This window comes from Antedon mediterranea, chromosome 10 (genome assembly GCF_964355755.1).
Source record: "Antedon mediterranea chromosome 10, ecAntMedi1.1, whole genome shotgun sequence".
Taxonomy (NCBI): Eukaryota; Metazoa; Echinodermata; class Crinoidea; order Comatulida; family Antedonidae; genus Antedon; species Antedon mediterranea.
Window position 1 is genome coordinate 11,811,496 of NC_092679.1, and position 20,450 is coordinate 11,831,945.

Genomic DNA, 20,450 nt, shown 5'->3' on the forward strand with positions numbered 1-20,450 from the left:
ACTAAAGATTTTTAGACAGAAGTTGCCAACTTTCATCACAAATTGCACACGGGACCCTATTTTATGACGTCTTTTAACCTAAAAATGAATTACCTTTTGAAAAATTACTTTCAGGAACTGATTTTTATGGATCTATTTTTATTATAAACATTGTTATGCCCTGCGGTTTAACAGTCGCGGATGTTGATATTTATGTTGGCGCCATTGTGATGTGATCCGAAGACGCGCACGCGAGAATCAGTGGTGATAGAGTGGGGGGTAGGTTTCCTAGGGTTATCGTCTTACAAGGCAGCTGGGAGATAGTCCAAAAGGATTAGTTTTCCGGATGATAGTTGTTTAGATGCAATAAACATTGACAGCATTTCCTGAAATGAAATATTGTTTTGGACTGTGTCTTTTTGGTCAACAATTGGTGGTGATGGTAAATAACATCTATTAGTATTACATTTACAAATGTATTCTTATTCAATACATATTTTTCATGTAAAAGGAAACACCAAGTGTTTGTGATAAATTAAAAGAAACAAAAATTATATTGATAAATACTATATAATATTAGGTCAAATTACAAGCATTTGATTTACTAAAGATAAACCCAATCAATTGAGCAAGGTCCAAATTAAAATTATTGAACTTTGATTATTGCGAAAGTGCTAGAGTATTACAAATCGAAAAGTGCTTAGAAACGCTAACAGAACTAAATGTATAAATGTCAAATTATAAAAAAACAACATTATACACTCGTTGAAATGTTTAATTTGTTTTGGCAAGCAAGACCTGCACTGCACTCAAATCCCGTCCTCAAGTCATATACTGTAGTAATAGTATTAATATAAGTATAATTTTATTATATATAATGTACATAGCACAGCAAATACTATAAACAAAAATATTAATATTTTACAAAATTATTTGGAAATTTATGTACAAAGGCAACATTGATGGCGCATCCGTGTCACTGCTGCTTATAATGTTAAGCACTTTATTTGTATAGCTTTATTCTAAAAAATGTAGATCAGTGACAGACAAGGGTTATTTTTTCGTACATCCAATACCTTGACAGAACAATTTTTTAAAACTCAGTAGCCAAATTGTATGTAAAAATGTTACAGTGTGGAAGATCAACGTTGGTCTGTGAAAACATTCTTGAGACAAAAGACATGTTTTGCAGGTTTGAATGAACAATGTCTAAAGCCTAGACTAAACTTTAAAACATCGCACCCTTTTTTTGTCCAACTAGTTAAATAGTCTAGACAAGGCTTTGTATAAATGAATGATCTAAAATGGAAGATATATTATAACTTAATCTTATGTGTCAAAAAAATCATCATTTTGCTGGTGTCCGTTTGACATATTAGCCCAGCCTTCATCATCATCTACATCACTATCTGTGTTAAGTGACTGTTGTTTTTTCCTACGTTCTGCACTGGTAATAGGATGGAATTTCTTAGCAGGACTGCTTCTTCCATCGTATATTCTTTCCGAGGATGTTGATTCTTTACTGACTGTTCTGTTGTTGCTATCATCAAGCCAAGAATCATCTGTAACATTTAACAACAAGAAAAATAATAGAATGCCAAACTATGGCATTTATTGTATGGCATCAGGGTCAAAACCAGATTGCAGAGCTAGGAAAACATTTCTCATTTTTGACAGTCAATATAAAATACTACTTTTGACATACTGTACTATCAACATTATTACTGAACTGAATAGTTTTAATAGATCTACTATAATTTATATAATGGAAAGGCCTATGGTATAAGAGAAAGTGGTATATGTTCAGCCAAGTTTTTATGTAAGGTAATTATTGTATGCTTTTTATTAATTGTAACTTTGAATGATACTTGTCTTTTTTGGAAGGGTGCCATATAAATACCATATATTATTATTAAATATTATTATTAAGTTTGTAGATAAATCAAGTATCAAGCGTCATGTACCTGCATAAAACACTGTACAAAAAGATATTTTACTAACCATCATCATTGTTATACGTTTCATCTTTTTCAATATCGTAACTAAGTTCATCAGCTCCAATTTGGTTAAATTGTTTAGCTCTCTCCCTCACTTGCTTTGCCTTTGTTTCCCGTTGTCTCTGTTTCATCTTTATTTCTTCTTGTGCATGGGCTCTTTTGTTATCTGCACTCGACATCTTTTCACTTATCTTTAAATTTTTAGAAGAAAAATATATTCAACTTTGTTCTTTGATAATGAAACAATATCTTAAAATAAAAAAGAAAATATATCTCTATATAAAAATATGCTGGATAGTAAACAATAAAGTCTATTAAAGGATATAGTAGTTCTTTGAATTTGACTGCTTTTTAAATTATTTAACAATATTGTTGATTTGGAAAGACATATGTTAATTTGTCTAGGAAAGGTTGATCAAAATTTGATTTGAATGACTGATAACCAACTAACTAAATAATAATAACATTCAATCTAATACAGCGTAAAATGCAGGGCGCCTTTAACAGACAATGACTGAACAAGTATTACTCAAAGAATGACTCACCAACTAACCCAGTGACTGATAACGAACTAACTCAAAGACAGCGTCAGTCATTGCAACCAACTAAACATAGTGATTGAATAAACAACCAAACTTAGTCAATGACTGACCAACTATAGACTTGCCCAAGTCTGTAGTTATTGTCTTTTTTATGTTAGTCCACCAGTCAGCGTTTCGATTTTTGTCTGAAAACTATAGACTTGTAAAACATATATAGAAATTGATTTGCAGACCATAAACATTAGATAAGAATGACAAAGGTTATCACCGTATTTGGCTATATGGGGTGGGAGGTATGTAAATATCATATACCAATGATCAAATGATACGTACGATCAACAATTGTTGAAATATAAATTGTTTTAGTGTTGCCAGACTATCACTATCACCCAGACTAGGCCTCGTACTCGTATGAGCGAACTACCAAATAAAACACCAATATAGGTAGGCCTACTATACATACATTCCATTGGCATTAGCTACCACGCAGGGCAGGGTCTGGGTAGGAATTAATAAGATCCATTCCAATCACTGTTTGATTTGCGAAGAAGCTAGCCTATCAATATACCTGTTCTTGGGGAAAATCTCATCAAAGATTTACCAGACCTAATCATTTCTAGCCTTCAAAAACTTTCATTATCACATCATCAATAAACGAGTTGGAGATCGTCGTGTACCAAAATGTACCTACTGTACGTGTGTGTCTACACATCGTCAAAATGTAACATGCACATGCGCATCATCTTAGTTATTGAATCTTTGAAATTTTTAAAAATGCATATTAAAATGTTTTTGATTGAGTAGTCAATTGCATGTGACTGAACCAGGTAATCTTATGCTCCATAAATTCTTCTTGTCAAAACATTTTTGTACGCGTTTTCTTAGATGGAGTTTACGACCTCAATTTAATAGTATATGTATGAATGTGCCAAAATATTTATCGTACTGATTAGGTCAAAACTCCCTCTATAACAGACTAACAACTCAATCACCAGCTAACACGATCAATGACTATGACAATTTCAGTTCCTGAATAGCCAAGAGACTAAAAAACTGAACTCATGATTAAATACCTGACTTATTGACAAATTAAACTGACTGAAAATGAGAATTAATTGGACAAACCTTATTTTTACTCTCTTCAACCATCTCTTTTTCATTAAATTCTTTGGCAGCTAAAATATCCTTTCTAAACCTCGAGGTTCTTTTGGCACTTTTAGCTCTTCCTTCAATTACCTGAAAAGATATTAGACAAACTACCCAAATTAACAACATTAAATTTTTATATTTTACATATTAATGGGTACAATAATACTAGTGCCAGGGTTCTAACTCATGAATCTTTCAACGTCACTCTTATAAGCCTCAAATGAGACTAGTTTATAAGCATGATAAATTATAAAATAGTTTATCCATCTTGTAATTGGCGAGTGAAGAACATACCTGTAACTGCCAATTGTGTGTTGTGCCTGTGTTGGTATACTTAAAGCCCCCTTCCCTACGTTTTTTAGATCTAATTTAAGATCACAAACTATATTTAATGTAAAAATAATACTATATACTATACTATTGCGATAACTTTTTTGGTCTTTAAACGGTTAAAAATGTGAAAAATAAGTCGATTCTAATAATTATAGCGGCCCGCTATAAATCCCAAAATGCATTGCGCGCGGATTGATATTTTTGTTTTTCACCTGTAATTCGCCCACTTTTCGCTCGATCGTGAGCCCAAAACAAATGGAAGACTCCTAACTTTTCAGCGAAAATACCGGGTTTTCCCCAATTTGTATCAACGGAGTCTGGCAAAAATAGAAAGACAGTTAATGCAGCAACTATACGTCAGGCTAGGTATATAGCTAGCGTATGATGTTCGTACATTACCGATGTTTACCAGCTAGGCCTACAAAACTAAGCCTAACTAGGCTATGCCTAAGACCGTCCACGAGAGGTCGATCGCCGCGAGCTACTTAGGTAGTGCATTGTTTCTCACTTTTTATCATAATTTACCATAAAACGTACATTTAAGACAAGGAATGACATGGTTTAATGTTTTTAAAGTGATATGTATTATTTTCCAAAAAACGTCCAAAATTGCAGGGAAGGGGTCTTTAACTAATGGTCACACTTCAGTGATTCTATTGTGATGGGTAGCAACACAAGCGCAACCATGTGGTTTATGCAAATTAGACCTAAATATGCTGTATGCTTGTACAGTGATTAGTTCTTTTGTGATATATAGCTTGTTGAGTAAACACAAAAACCGCTTAGCCTGAAGGTGGACTGAGGTTTAGAGGCCTAGATTAACTTGGGTTTATTTAGAAGCTTAATGCTGAATGAACTCTAGTAGCTAGTAGTAAAGGCTTATGTAGCCCACAGCTACCTACTGTAGCATATATCTTTGGTAAGCACAGATACCTGTGTGTTGTATTCACTTTAAATGCCTATCATTATATAGTTGTGTAATATAGTAAGCAATGGTCATTTATATTGTATAATTTGCCTTATGACATTTCAGTTATATTTCTGTCAGGCCTAATGCAGTTTATGTTAATTCTTAACAAAGTATGTTATTTAATTCATATTCATATTCATTTATTATCCAGAAAAATAAAACAAAAAATACAAAAAGCAAAAATTACATAGAACAACAACAAGGCAGGACACTATCCTGGCGGATTGTCAAAAGCAAAACAATCGCTATAAAAGACTCTCCTGATAGTGCTGGTGGCAAAATAACATTAACAAGGTTAAACATTTAACAACTCGGTAACATAGAATTTATATAAAACAGAATAAAAATTGCAATCATTATAAATAAACATGTCTGTGATATATACCGGAATTGTAGTAAATCAGATCAATATATGGATATATGGAATGGATAGAAAGATAAAGATGGAAATAAAGTTTGCATTTGCAAGATATGAATATAATATAATAATTGTTTTTGTGCAGTTACAATACCTTTCTCCTTCTTTCTTCTGTGACTTGTTGTCTTTCTGCTAACAATTCAGCAGTCACCTTTGGAGGTGTCTGTTCTAGTTTCTAAAACAAAACAAATTATAATAATCATTAATGGATTTAATAATAAAAATTTAACAGTACTATATAACTGATATAATTAATTAAACTTTTGAATAACAAAATAAACTAATTGAATTTCAGTTGAAAAATTTGAATTAATTACAATAATGTACAAGTTTCGGCATAAATAAACTAGGTGGACATACCAAAAGAAAATTCCAGTTGAAAAACCAGTTACAGCGAGTGAAATGGATAGTTTAACTTTAATTTGGTAACTGCCGGTTTACCGGTATAACTGATTTATATAACTGACTCTGTGGGTCACATGGTGTGCAATAGTACTCACTATTGAATGATTGTTTAATAGTACTTTTTTCATGTACGAAAAAAAATCTTTTCGCATTTGGAAAATTTTTTTTTTATACTATTGCTTTTGAAATACAACAGCGCCACCTATATTTTGTACTTTCGCTGTGAATGTTATGACTGTTTCGCGATGGAAGTACATTTTTGGAGAGATATGTACTAATTTAGATCAAAGAGGCATTTAAATTAGCTTTAGATCGTTTGTAGGATTTTGATTAATTAATGGGATTACAGTATATCTCTACGTTGGAAAAATCATAATTAGCCTAGATGAGTTCCAGTTGCCAGTGTTGAAGTTTCGTATTTAGTATATCTGCCTTTCAGCCTAGCTAGTAGGCTAGGTCTAGGCGTTTTAGCCTTGCTAGGTCTAGGATTGTTTGGTCGTTTGTTGACATAATTAACACTACAGTACTGTAGGTGTGTTTATGAAATCCATATAAATATAATATTTAATATTATTATTAAAAACCAAATTACCAACCAAGTTACTGTTTTAATCATTGTGAATCAAATTTAGGCCTTAGGCTAGGCCTACCTTTTATTTGATTTAATTTTCAGGAATCTATTTGGATGTTATATAAAATAAATAATGAATGTTTTGTCTTCGTGTAAAAGGTAAATAATGGCATTTGGTGAATGATGAAAGCTTATATATCAACTCGGCTTCGTCTTGTTGAAATATAACCTTTCATCATCATTCACCTCATGCCATTATTTGTACCATTACACAAATATAAAACATTAATTATTTGTATATTATTTCGTATTTTACTGTAAACATTTCCATTTGATTCCCATTTCAGTCAAAACCAGTAAAAAAACAGTTTACAATCATATAATACATGCATTACAAGTGTCACTGTCAAACTGGAATTCTACAAGGGAGATGTATTACCTGTAGTAATCGCTTTGGAGGATGTCTTTTTATGATGCTGTCTTGTTTTTCTTCATTATCTAAGACCACATCAAATGCCACACCTTTTGAATCTACAGTGCAGTTAATATGAAATCAAAAAACACATTTGGTTATTAATTACAGAAAGTTACATTACAAATTGTTATACAAAATTGCTTTTAAGTTGTTGTGACATTTCTTCTTCAATTTGATAATAATGTATTGGTAATATTAAAAGAGGACTGAAAAAAGCCTGTCAAGTGGGGTATACACTGATTATGTATGATGTGTGTGTTACAGAATGCCAAAAAAACTACAAATAAAATATTGGGAAGAAGATAAAATTAAAACTTGTTTCAGATCATACACTTAGTGATGAAAGATTAACTGAATCATGCAAATTCACATTTACATGTTATTTTTTGGCTTACACTACAGTAACTAATTTTTTTTTTTTTTTAATTACTTCAATGTACTGTATGAATACTGTAAACTGTAGCCTTGTAATTATTATCTAAGAAAGAGTCCATTTTATTAATTTATTAATGTCATTTTAGCAATTTTTCTTATTGTTTAATAATATTTTTTTTTGTATTGTATGTGTTATTTGTCTGTGTTTGGTCCTCCTGTAAGGGTAAAACCTTGAATTTCCTGTTGGCTGGGAAAAGAAATACTATGTATATGTAACCTATCCTATTGAATAAAATTAACTAAATAATAAAGATAAAATAATTAGAGTACACGGTTTTACACTAAAGAAACTTGAAAAATGATTTAGTTAAGACCGTATCAATGTCAATGTTATTTTTATCATTATCTGTATGTTGTGTTGTTGTATTAAATCAACAGAAACATTTAAATACAGTAAGAAATATATTACAGAGTACTTAATAACCTTTGCACAATAAATTGAAACTGACTTGTTGTTTTAAATTGAACAAACAGTGGTAACCTTTAAATGCAAAAAGTATAAAAATAAGCAATTGTCATCAAGGATTGGTGAGTACACTGTAATCACTATGGACACTCTTTGTTGTATAAATTCTCATTTCCTACTGACGAGCACTAAATGTGATTGTAGAGTCTTATACTCTACTTATAGCTGATATTATGTAAACATCTCTATTGATTAGCACTTTAGAAACACCTGTACTTATCCTTAGCTAAAAATCATTTAGACGATATAAATTGAATTTATACAGGCTGAGTAAATTACTGTACTGATTCAAAATATGATGATAAAATGACTTGCAAATTGTACTTAAAAACTCAGCTAAAATAATATCAGGCATCAATTTCAGATAAAATTTGTGGTTAAGAAATGTACAGTACATTCAAAATGTGTTACAGTTACACATTTCACAGTAATATAATAACGAAATTTCTCTTAAAATAGTCAAATTGAATGGAGTTATTGTTAAATTATACTCTCCCCACACAGGTGTATAAATGAGTACCTTGGTCAGGACAATTGCACTGATTGTAGCTAAAATATTGGCGAGTGTATAGGCCTATGTTTCCATATGTGTTTGATCAAAATAACTTTGGTATTAATGTGAAAGGTGTCATTTGAACATTGGAAACTGCGCTATGTAAATGAATACATTATTATCAATATACATTTTACACAATTATTAATTGAATGTTAAAAAAAAATTATAATTTACATTTTTTTACAATTTAATAGAATACATGAAAATTTTCATGGACTGTCGACTAGGCAACGAAAGCAATTTGTAATGTTTTTTTGTTATTACCTAACAGTTACATTATTAAATGCTGTTCAATGCTATTTTTAGAAGGTTATAAATATTAAAGCACCATGTAATCAAACAGTATTAATGTACTTTAAGTCTACTTTGTACTACTTGCATAATTGCTGATTATTATGGTTAATAAGTGTGTGCCAGTCAAATGTAATTAAAGTTTTGATGACATGAGTCGGGGAAAAAATCAATATAAGAAAAACCAATAAATTTTATTTAATGTCAGGAAAATTGAAATTCACTGATGGTAATGATGGTTTAAAGTAGGCCAGTTTATACTGTAAAATTACATAATTATTATAATCTTAGTTTTATAGATTGTTATTGGCAGGCATGCTAATTAATATATTTTATCAGAATATGGTTGGTTATATACTGTAATACGAATAAGATGATTTGCTGCAGTACGAAAAGAAATGATGCTGGTCGTTCTGACTTGGAGCAAAGGGGCATTTTTCATTGTATTGTTGTTTTAAATTGTCAAATTATATGAATAAGTGTCTTAACGATGTCCACCAAAAGCATGAAAATGAAGATAATCAGACTTTTAATAGGCCATTCTGCAATTTTAAACAAAGTCCAGTACAAAATTTCAACCAAAAACTGGCAGACAATTTGACTATTTTTTTTCTTTAATTTAATAGTTTTTTTCAGGTTTTTCTTTTTTCTATGACATTAAAATGGCATATTCAAAAAAAAAATGTTCAGGCGGTCAATACATCTTTGAAATACCACCACCTGTATACAGTCTTATCTAATTATCATGACCATAAAATAATGACTTACTTGGTATTAAGTTTGCTGATTGGGGTTGATGTCTTGACGTATTATCATTGTGCATTCTTCTGCGTTCATTTGTTTTACTTTTAGCACTGTCTATTCCGCTATCACGACAGGTTATCCTACTGCCTTCATTGTCATCACCATTTAATGATGAGTTGCTATCTTCTTCTTTATTATTGTTTGATGTAATTATACAGCTTGAGGTTGTTTCAGTTGTATTAGCTTTTTTCTTCAAGTTTAAATTTGAGTTTGTATTTATATCAGTAGTTGAATCTGTAGCAGCTGAACTTCCACAACCCATTTTTTTTTTATATTATAATTTGTGACACAAACTAAAAGTTTCAGGATATGTTACTGTACATTTCCTTGAAATGTGAAAATCTGATTTTGGTTGATTACAGTACGCCTAGTGTACATCAATCTGAAAAAGAAAACAAATTAGGCCTAGACTGGGTATATAAAGTTAATTGAAATAAATGCTTAAATAAAAATAGATTGAAATTGTATTTTTTTAAAGGATGTGTAATTCAATAATAAATGCATTAATATTAAAAGTATACGCATTTCACTGAATTTTTAACCATCTACTTTAGTTGCTCTTTTGGAGCGCAGTGTGCGAAAAACACGATATTTACGATAAGTTGAAAGGGAAACGAAATACTGTAGCATCGGAGTTTGTATTGAACAATCTATTTAAACTTGTTTTTAACACTAACAGACTAAAAGGCCAAACAAATAATGTCTAAAAGTATCTAGGTTAGGTAGGCTAGTAGTAGGAGGACTAATAGTAATATACAGCCTACCTAATAGGCCTACCTAGGCTATAGCCTATATAGGCTAAGCCTACGTAGGCCTAATTATCATAGCCTATATAGGCTAAGGCCTACTAGTCTAGGCCTAGCCTAGCTAGGCCTATGTATGCCTAGGCCTAGCTAGGCTAGGCCCTAGCTAGCTAGGACGGTAGGCTAGCCAGCTACACAACACATCATTATCTTTGATTTGCTACTTTCTTCTTTTTCGTTACAAAATAGTTTAGCTAGACCTACCTAAAGTATAGTATTAGTAGTAGGCATATAGCTGGTTAGTAAAAGTAGTGTAGTCGTCGTAATGTACATTTTAATTTTACACTGTATGCGTCTCAATTCATGCATCTGAGCTGTCACTTTTCTTGGACGAGAGTATCAGCAGTTCTGTTGGTACACGTCCACCAAGAAGGTACTACTACTGTTTGTGTAGGCGGTGTGTAGCACTAATTGGAATGTTCCATTCTATTTAGGAGAGAAATACATAATATTTTATTGGACAGAAAAGGAACATAATTATGTATAATATATACTTTTAAATTATAATTTATTACTTTTATTAATTTAGATTAATTTCAAGATTAGAAGGTAAATATATCAAGCTGAAATATCATAAGTTATTAGGCAATAGATAGACGTACTTACTCTTTTAAACTATAGACTATTCCAAAACTTCCCGTAGCAACCGTAGTTTGATATAGTTTTTGTGTACAATGATGTCATGGTCGAGAGGGCACGATCGATATTACAAGACATATTTGTAACAAAAAACGCCGCTCGACATCTTAACGTAACAGTTTTAAAGATATATTTAATTTAATTTTTTTAGGGGCACAAATTATTTGAATATGTCATTTTAATAAATAATTACTTTGACCAAAAGCTGGATCGAAAAAAAAATCACTAGTAAACATTTTTTGTAACGTAAATATTGTGTGGCCTCTGTCATGTACAGAACAATAATAATCATAAACTAAACTGGTACTGTGAGTATAGTAGTTCACTTAACCACAGTAATATTACTGTGGCTCCTTTGAATTTAGACAATTCAAACCACTCAAGAAAATAATACCACAAGGTGGGCTATATCCAATACGTTTCAACTAAAAGTATATTTTCATGTATTTAGTGTATTCAAATATAAAAACTATTAGTGGAATACGATATTTAATTGACACTTTTGAAACAAAATATAAAAAGAATTCATACTTTGATATGTCATCATTTTGGAATTTAAATAAAAAAATAAAAATTACTGAATCTGTAAAAGATGATGTTATTGAATAATTTAAATAAAAATGATGTATAAATAATCATTAAAGTCAACAGTGATAAACGGCCAGTGAGACCATCTCCATGGTGAGACCCAAATGTGCTATAAAGGTGTATAAAGCTATTAAAGTGTGAACAAATTGTATCCTACAGTAATAAGATTTGAGCTTGGCATGGACTGTTTTGATAATAATTCAATGATTGTCTGACGGCGAATTATTATAATATTCGCATAGATTATTTTTATTATTCAATGATTATTTGACAGTGAATTACTATAATACCGGCCTAGGTTGACAGCAAGAAAGTCATTATTTATTAAACAAGATTTTACAGATTACCGACACGCATCTTAATACTGGTATTTAATTATCAGCAAATGTTTTCATAGACTCTTTTCTCCCAGACGTGCTTTGGGGTTTGTGATTTTACAAAATTCAAAAGCTGTCGGTCTCTAAACTATAGCTTCCGCTTGATATAGCTTGGGAATATAGCTACCTAAAGGCGCGGTGCGAAAAATTATTTATTAAACTAACTAGCTAGTCAGTCATCATTGACTGAAACTTGAAAAAGAAAAGCTCTTTTTCAAATCTTCCAGAAATGTAGGTGTCCATACACTGTGTTGCAAAATTCCGACGATGATGGACGTGGATAAATGACTTTTGTAAAAATACACAAACTTTAGTCCAAATGAATGGGATTCCTAATTGATAATTATATTTTACTAACTGTGGAGCTTTTCGTCATCAGAGAATTAAGTAAAATCAGCAGATTTTTGCCGTCTGATGTGTAATTTTGTACATTGTAGCTAAGTAGGCCTATATTGACAAACTTTTTTGGGGGGACCCGGGGCAAACAACATCAGAGTAGGGCAAACATCTAACCAATTCCTAATTGAGAGCATCATGTGAAACTGAACTTGCCATAGACTCCTTCCTCTCAAGATATAGAAAATTATTATTGTCAAACCCCATTCTGCGTTTTGGGAATCATAAATCAATCAATGATGATAATTTTAATGATGAGATTAATAGTAAAAAAGAGGGCGCTAGACCAACAATTATGTGTTCTGTGTTGTTTCTTTACAATTACAGCGACTAGAAATTGATAGTTTCTGGTTTATCTAGCCTAATCTATTAAATTCATGAATCTTTTTTGGTGTTTGTAGTTCGGACGTTTATTATGGAGAAACCTCAAATAATTGTTCATTTGCAAAAATCGTTAAATTACACTTTATTTGACACAAAATGGATCCCTCGTAGTGCCAAAATGGTTGTTCTAGGCAACCACCCACGCGGTACAGGAGTGATGCAGATTTTTGAGCTTTCACACGGTCAAGTCAACCTTATACATGATGTAAGTGGAGGCCTAGGCCTAATGCTAGAAAACACATTTTCACTTCAGTGCTTACATAAGTAATGTAATTCAACCGATTTTTTAATATTTGTTCATCATGTTTAGGGTTTAAACAGTACTTTAATGAACATGCAGAGTTTTTTTTTTATAGTTTATACTATAAATAGGCCGCCTCCTAGCCTAGCTAGGCTACCTAACTTTAATAATTAAAATTAATTTGATGACTTGTTGTTGGCTTCTTTAATTTATTAGCCTAGTAGGCCGGTGTCTGATCATTTCGGCCGCCGGTTATGGAATTGCCAAATTCATGAAACGCCAAAAAGGACAAAATATGTATTGTTCATTTCGGCCGCCAGAATTGTAATTATTCTTGAATATGTATGACGACAGTGACACGCCATGTGTGTTAAAATGTTAATATTTTACTAATACTGTGGTATTAAGCCGAATCGTCGGCGGTCTTCAATTCCAGAAACAGCAGCGATATTTATGGCAGGATTGCCCGCTTTTCGATACATTAAAAACAATCTCATTTGCCGACTGATACGTAGCCCTACACCAGTTTTACTTTAAAATATATAGCTTTTATTTTATATAGAAAATATAGCTCAATACGGCCGTTTCAGCGGCAGCCAAAACAAAATATTGGTTAATTTTTCAACTAATAAAAGTGCGCATGATCAGTCATTACCAAACAACCAGATGCCCAATCACATTGCAACAATTTGTCCTTCACGTCAAAGGTTAAAAATTATCGCATTTATCCGATAATTATCTGATTTAAAATGAGAAAAAAAGAATATCCGCGTATTTGATCGAACCCTCTTTTTACTTGGATATTTGGACAAACAAATAAACAATGCATCGCGCGTCATCGCATGTTTATTGAAATTTAATATGAAGTGTACAAAAAGCAAAAAAACGTTATAAAAAAAAGATACACCTACTTGTTTAGCGCATAGTAACTGCTTAGCGTCGGATTTTTAGCTTGCCTTTGTTTTTTTTTTTATATTTATATATTTTATGATGAAATGCGTCCGACAAAGAAACATCCCCTCCGATATGTACGGTATTGTTAGCGGCGGTTTCATAGATCATTGTTTAATGAGCCTTGTAAAACTCATCCTATGGCATTTTGTTTGGAAATTAAATGAAACTTCCCTTATATCGCAAAGCTATCATTTTTTTAATAAGAAGGGGGTGATGCTGAAGTTTTTTTTATGTGCCAGTGGCACATAAAAAAAACTTCAGCATCACCGGCACATAAAAAAAACTTCAGCATCACCCCCTTCTTATTATGCCAGTCAAAAACACTTTTATTCGTATGTTTTACATTTATTAAATTCATTAAATTCATAACACATTTTTTACAAAGCACATGCATCTTCGTCAGGACCTGTAAAATAACAAAAAAATAAACATTTAATCAATATTCATTTTGACCAAAATATTTAGACGGTAAAATAATATAACTTTAAATCTACGGCAAAAAAAAAATGTATTTACATTGCAAAATTGATCTTTGGTTTGAATGACCATAGTTCTCTGTGGCGTTCCATAGACTTGGTAAAGTTACTTTTTTCACTGTAATACTGTACAGTTATTTCTGGCTATTTCAATTTGGCGCGCCATACTTGGTGAAATGAAATGATTATGAATTTGGTCGTTCCATAACCGACGGCCGAAATGATTGGCGGCCGAAATGCACTGTGACCAGTAGTCCTTTATAATTACTGTAATACTATTAAAAACAGTGCTAGCCTATAAAATAGATCTGGACCTATCTCCCCCTCCTGAACCTGCGTGGTTCCCTGTTCCATTACAACGTGGACAATGTGGAAATTGAATGCTCATAATTAAATTGATTAAATTAATTAAAAAAGTTAAACTATGAAATTATTCAAAAGTGTTTCAATATATATTCAAAATTGCGGCAACCATTTGAAACACCTCGGTCCTAGAAACCATCAATTCTGTGGCGGGTGGTGAGTGAAAAACATGTTTAAACATCTCTCCATGTGCACAATGAATTTACTGTACATGACCTAAGCTAGTTAGGTGGTTTGGTCGTTCGTCGCAAAACGACTCCCAATAAAAGACGACATGTCTTTGAATAGTACTGTATTAATAATACAGTAACGGGCCTATCAATACTGCAATAATTGAATTGTATTTTGGTCTTCAATAGACCTAAACCATACATTTAATCTCAATTGTGTGAAAATGCATAGCACCAACCAAAATAATAAATATCCCTTTCTTCATTCAGTGAACAGTAAAAACAAATCATATTTTTTTATTTTATTATTTTTTTATGTTTTTGATTACCACCAGTAAGAATTAAAAACAAAAGCTTGTACTATTCCCTAGGTACAGTAGGCCTAATATGCCTAAATTATAAGAATTTACTGATAATATATGTCTTTTATTTTTTCACTTTTACAGATAGAGAAACCAGCACAATTCAGGTGTGGGACATTTGGGGCCAGCAATTTAAGTCAACGTAATTTAGCTACAGGTGATTTTAAGGGAACTCTTGCAATATGGTAAAGTTACTGTTTTGAAATCTTATTTTCAACTAGTTCTGAATCACATCATTGTATTTGTTTTAAAGAATCAGTGCATTTGCAGTAACAATTTTTTGCTAAATAGACTGAGCACTATAAACTTAGATAGATTTATTTCTGCTGCGAAAAAATCCATTTAATAACTGTTTGAATAAATTAAACCCCAATTTAAATAAAAAAATAATAATTTATTCATAAAAGTGTGTGAAATATTTGTTATTTGCCTATAATTTTTGTTTTTCCGTATAATTTTTTTCCCCTAGAAATAATTGTCAAGTGCTACTTTTATACATTTCTGTATTCATTTTAAATTTTAAATATAAAATACAAAATAGTAAAAGTATTTATTTTAATCGATGTTTAGGAATTTGGAGAACACAAAAGAACCAACATTTAGTACACATGCACATGATGAAATTGTAAACTGTATAGATGGTGTAGGTGGTTTAGGAATTGGTGAAGGAGCCCCAGAGATTGTTACTGGTAGCAGGGATGGTAAGTTTAATATTTAATGAATCTTCTTTCCTAGGCCTCGGCATGGGAGTGTGATCGCTCCAGGTATGCCATTTTTAACACTAAAATGTGGTAAACTTCTACATGCCCAGATACAAACAGCACCCTGGAATGTGTTTAGGAGTGCAATAAACATAGCTGGATTTTCCAAAAAAAGACACAAGTTTGTGAATTTTGTAAAAATATATGAACATAAGACTGAGAGTAAAAATATTACCAGAATTTGATTTAAAGTACACTATATAAAGTATACTAAATAACATTTGTATAATGAAATGTTTATAATTTAAAAATGTGTATTTTTATGATTTAACAAATACGGTTAGGTCTTGTGAAAGTGTGGGATCCAAGACAAGCAAATAAGCCAGTGGCATGTATGGAACCTGCTGGTGGTGAAAACAAACGAGACTGCTGGACTGTAGCTTTTGGTAAATATAAATTTCTGGTAGTCCTCTATTGAGAAATTTATATCATATTCACTAGATATTTATTTATTTTATTTTTATTTTATTTTATGTCTTTAGGCACTGTGGCCAAGGATTACCAATAGTGAATTAATCACTGTCCTATCAGATAGGTGGTAATCCCCCTGATACAGAGGCTATTGTGTGAACCAGTTCACCGGGGTAACCCCCTACTCTTTTTCGAATAATGAACTGGGTTCTTTAAAGTACACACAGGTTATAACTGTGTACACTGGACCTACGGTTTATAGTCCTTATCCGAGAAGACTTGTTCCACCACCAGAACTAGGAGCGAGTCGGCCTCGAACCCTTGCCGATGTTGTTGTTGGCTCTTTAGGTACGATAAACGGCGCCCCTGCCTTAACCGCTCGGCCATATAATCTATCCCAAAATGTTTCCCTTTTATGCAATCAGTATGGTTTGATTGAGAGGCTGATTCACTTTGAGATCTTTGTTGTTTGTCTCTGAGCTGTTTCAATTTATTGCTCTCTCCATATAAAACAAAGAAGACAAAAATCAATAAAGAATACAATAAAGTAATATAATTTGTTATTGGGTGAGTTTTTTTTTCATTCTTGCTGTGGGTGCTGGCGATTGGGCCAAATTAGATAAACAAGTGCCCTAATATTTCTTACTAATACACATTGTGAAATTGTGTTTTAGGTCATGCTTTCAACCAATCGGATCGCTGTGTTGCAGCAGGCTATGATAATGGAGATATCAAATTATTTGACTTGCGTGCAATGAGCTTACGGTGGGAAACAAATGTCAAGAATGGGGTAAGACAAACCATTAAAGCATTTTATTCTATTCAATTTGAAAAGTGGAAAAGGTCATGGATTTGTTTTAAGAATCTGAAAGGTCAACATGAAAGGCATTGGTTTCCAATCCATTGCCTCTAAAGTTCAGCTTATGTTGACACATAACTAAACGCAACTTAACTGAAATGAAGTAGTTGTGCAACTATCGAGCTTGCTGAACAGATTTAAAAAGAACTAGCTGTACGAGCGCTTATGTCACATCCACGTCAAATAGCGAAAATGGGACATTAAGTGTTCTGAGAGCCGTTTCATTGTTTTAGTTAGCTGGAGCCTTTTTCGATAGGCTATAAATAGAAGTTACCGAGCATTTCGAGCGACGCGAGTTCTGACTTCTGTGTTTTATAGGCTGTCTAAATTTCCCTTTAAACGGGTTTATATTAAATTATATTGTTGTTTGATTTATTTCCGTTTATTAGGAACATTTATATTAAACAAAAACCACAACAATAGCAATTTTAGTTGATTATGGATTAATTTGTTCGAATTCTAAGATAAACGTCTAAGCCAAGTGTAAACATAAACAAAGCGAGTCATACTGCGAAAATAAAAAAGTGAAAACTAAATAATTTGTAATAATAGCTAATATAACATTAATTTGCAATTTTTAAATGAAATTCTGAAAACGCTATAATAATTATAGTCTTATATGCATTTTCAAAGATTTCCAAATATATTATAAGCTTGGGGTTATTTTTCAAACAAATTCTATAAGAAGTTGAATGTGTATTTTGAGCGAAATTGCGGTGTTCCACATATATACCAGAGGTAAATTAATATGACTCATAATAAATTGTTGTTGATTTAATGCTATTTGTATTGAAGTATGCAGAACAATCCTCTGTGGTCTGTAAAAAAAAACAACATTCAGTAAATAATAATCATTATTTAATTATATTTGTATATTTATTATTTTCTTAGGCCTATAAACAACGCGCGCCCGACAATGAACACGCGCCAATAATGCACGCACTACCCCATTATTATAGGCTAAAGCCTGTCTCTCCTACTGTACTACTAGGCCTTAACTATAATTGATTTATAAATAAAACAAAGAGGATTTGTAGAGTTTTATGAATAAAAACAGCTTCCCTATATATTATATGTTGCTCATATTAATTTACAAAACAAAATTGTTTTTATCTTATGGCGTAAAAAATGATTTTAGCTACAACCAAGTTTTTCATGAATTATTCATTAGTAAATAAAATCAAAAGTTCCAATTGGCCAGTTTGCAAAAACCTAAGATTTATTTTTAAAAACAAAGTTGCTTCCGGGTAATTGTCCACGCTGTCTCGTGTGCAAAAACGATTCGCAGCCGATAGAGGGCTCACTACTCTTTGTCCCTGGTGAATCGAGTGTGATGCTGACACTGGAACTGATTATATCTAGTCATGGTTACCATGCATGACATGATTAGTATTAGATTAGTATTCATGAACACTTGCATGGAAACATCAAACTTATCTCTACTTGTACTTGTTGCGGTTACCCATACCGCATACGTGGTGTGATTCAAAGTGTTTGGTTGTCCCCATTTCTGAAAAAAAATGGGCCACTGAAAGGATGTCGACATTTTGTGTGCATCTGTCAGCAGAGTTAATTAAGTTGCGTTGCGTTCTATTCGACATACTGTGGGTCACTGCTATTTATTCTTAAATATAATATATTCAGAAATTGAGCACTACCTGTACAGATGATAAAATGTTTTCAAAATTGTTCTTAAAATTCGATTATTTCTCATTTTAAAGTCTTATCTTTATCGCATATTTAATTTGTACAATTTTTTTTTAAAGGTATGCAGTTTGGAATTTGACCGCAAGGATATTAATATGAACAAGCTGGTAGCCACAACTTTAGAATCTAAATTTCATGTTTGGGATGTACGAACACAACATCCAAGTAAAGGATTTGCACAACTTACCGAGAAAGTGAGTCTAGACTATTACTATGTCTCAAGTTCAAGTATAAAATATATACATAAAATAGGTTTTTATTGTTTTGATTTCTATGACATAATATTACTATTTTCTTGATTTATGTTAGTATATATTTTTCATTATAGTAGTACTTTACTTATTATTTAATGATGATGCATACAAATAAGTTTAGCTCATAAAATGTTGTTTTCAGGCACATAAATCAACCGTTTGGGTAGTACGTCATCTACCTCAAAACAGAGACATCTTCATGACATCTGGTGGATCTGGTTCAATTTATTTGTGGAAATAGTAAGTAGCAGTCTAACTTATAGAGTTAAGACACATTCCTCTCTGATCATGACTACCATACAGATATAAATATATACGTATTTCATTAATATTTTTGTATACAGTACTTTTAAAATTCTAATTCAATATTATGAAATAGACATTTGGAATACGATTTAAATTTTATATAATTAAGTGTATAAATTTAGAATATGGGGAAATTTCATATCTGCCCTATTTTGCTTTTTTTTAAAATGTTAATCACCTCCCTTCCCTCTATAAATTGTTCAAGTACTGTAGACTTATTATCATCAAGATCATACAGATAAACATTTTGTCAAAAATAGCCATAAAACACAAAACATTGAAATCAGGTTGAGTAATAAATTCTTGCCTTTTTTTCAGCAACTATCCCTCCAATAGGGTTATGAAAGATGGCAATGTTGACATGGGAGTAATTGGGACTGTAGACTTGCAACAGAATGTTGTCCTATCATCTCAACCAATCGCAAGCTTTGACTGGAGTCCTGATAAAGAGGGCCTCGCTGTTTGCACATCTTTTGATCAAACTCTTAGAGTACTCATTTGTACAAAGCTGAATAGAATTTAATTTCTGTTGTTGATGTCAACATGATTGGATTATGATGCAGACTGGCCTCATATGACCTGTGCATATAATTGTAAGGAGTTGCTGTACTGAAAGCTTAAGAGCTACAAAGTGAAGGGTTCCCTGGTGAAGCTACCTGTTCGGACAGATAAAGAGAGGAGGTATCTTTGATATTCATATCTGATTTGTGAATGTGTATTATTTGTGCATATGAATTTTTTAAAATAAAATATTGTTCAGTCTTTTAGATGTGTGTGATATTATTTGGGTAACATTATTCTTTTTTCTCAAAACATACATATAAAGATATCTATTTTTTACAACTTTATGTCACAAGGCCTGTGCATTATGTTAATGTGTGTGGCTGTTGCTTATTGATCACTCCATCTTGATGAGATATTGCATCAAAACCCTTTTACCAAATTGGTTTGTAGATTTGTAAACAGGTGAGATCACTTATAGTTACACTTTATAAACACTTACTACTA

General features: G+C 31.9%; 2 protein-coding genes across 4 annotated transcripts in view; one reads left to right on the forward strand and one right to left on the reverse strand.

Annotated features, from left to right (window-relative positions):
* The window catches only part of LOC140060927 (dynein axonemal assembly factor 10-like), a 73,704-nt gene extending 53,270 nt beyond the window's left edge, over window positions 1–20,434 (forward strand). The window contains exons 2-9 of the mRNA XM_072107301.1: window positions 12,514–12,783; window positions 15,229–15,329; window positions 15,715–15,845; window positions 16,190–16,291; window positions 16,991–17,106; window positions 18,942–19,076; window positions 19,279–19,376; window positions 19,761–20,434. Of these exons, the coding sequence (XP_071963402.1) occupies window positions 12,610–12,783; window positions 15,229–15,329; window positions 15,715–15,845; window positions 16,190–16,291; window positions 16,991–17,106; window positions 18,942–19,076; window positions 19,279–19,376; window positions 19,761–19,965 (1,062 nt within the window). The 5' untranslated portion in view covers window positions 12,514–12,609 and the 3' untranslated portion in view covers window positions 19,966–20,434. The remainder of the gene's footprint in view (window positions 1–12,513; window positions 12,784–15,228; window positions 15,330–15,714; window positions 15,846–16,189; window positions 16,292–16,990; window positions 17,107–18,941; window positions 19,077–19,278; window positions 19,377–19,760) is intronic.
* LOC140060165 (uncharacterized) lies at window positions 641–10,555 on the reverse strand. Of its 3 annotated transcripts, XR_011847289.1 has the most exons (8): window positions 10,399–10,547; window positions 9,356–9,773; window positions 6,804–6,895; window positions 5,483–5,563; window positions 3,644–3,754; window positions 1,981–2,167; window positions 1,254–1,541; window positions 641–1,213 (listed from the first exon to the last, which is right to left on the reverse strand). XR_011847289.1 is itself a non-coding variant. In XM_072106262.1 (7 exons), exons 2-7 carry the CDS (start codon window positions 9,651–9,653, stop codon window positions 1,309–1,311), a joined length of 1,002 nt encoding a protein of 333 aa, XP_071962363.1. In that variant the 5' UTR covers window positions 9,654–9,773; window positions 10,466–10,555; the 3' UTR covers window positions 642–1,308. The 3 variants fall into 3 exon arrangements, 2 of the variants coding, with proteins under 2 accessions (XP_071962363.1, XP_071962362.1); XM_072106262.1 differs by having other exon boundaries at window positions 642–1,541; window positions 10,466–10,555; XM_072106261.1 differs by having other exon boundaries at window positions 642–1,541.
* Window positions 20,435–20,450: the final 16 nt, after the last annotated feature.

Bases quoted from the DNA above. Each gene is read 5' to 3' on its own strand.
- LOC140060165 (XM_072106262.1), bottom strand. From the start codon at position 9,653: ATGGGTTGTGGAAGTTCAGCTGCTACAGATTCAACTACTGATATAAAT. The intron at 2,168-3,643 runs GTTTGTCCAATT...AAAAATTTAAAG, and splicing joins TTGAAGAGAGTAAAAATAAG to ATAAGTGAAAAGATGTCGAG. The intron at 1,542-1,980 runs GTTAGTAAAATA...TAAATGTTACAG, and splicing joins AACGTATAACAATGATGATG to ATGATTCTTGGCTTGATGAT.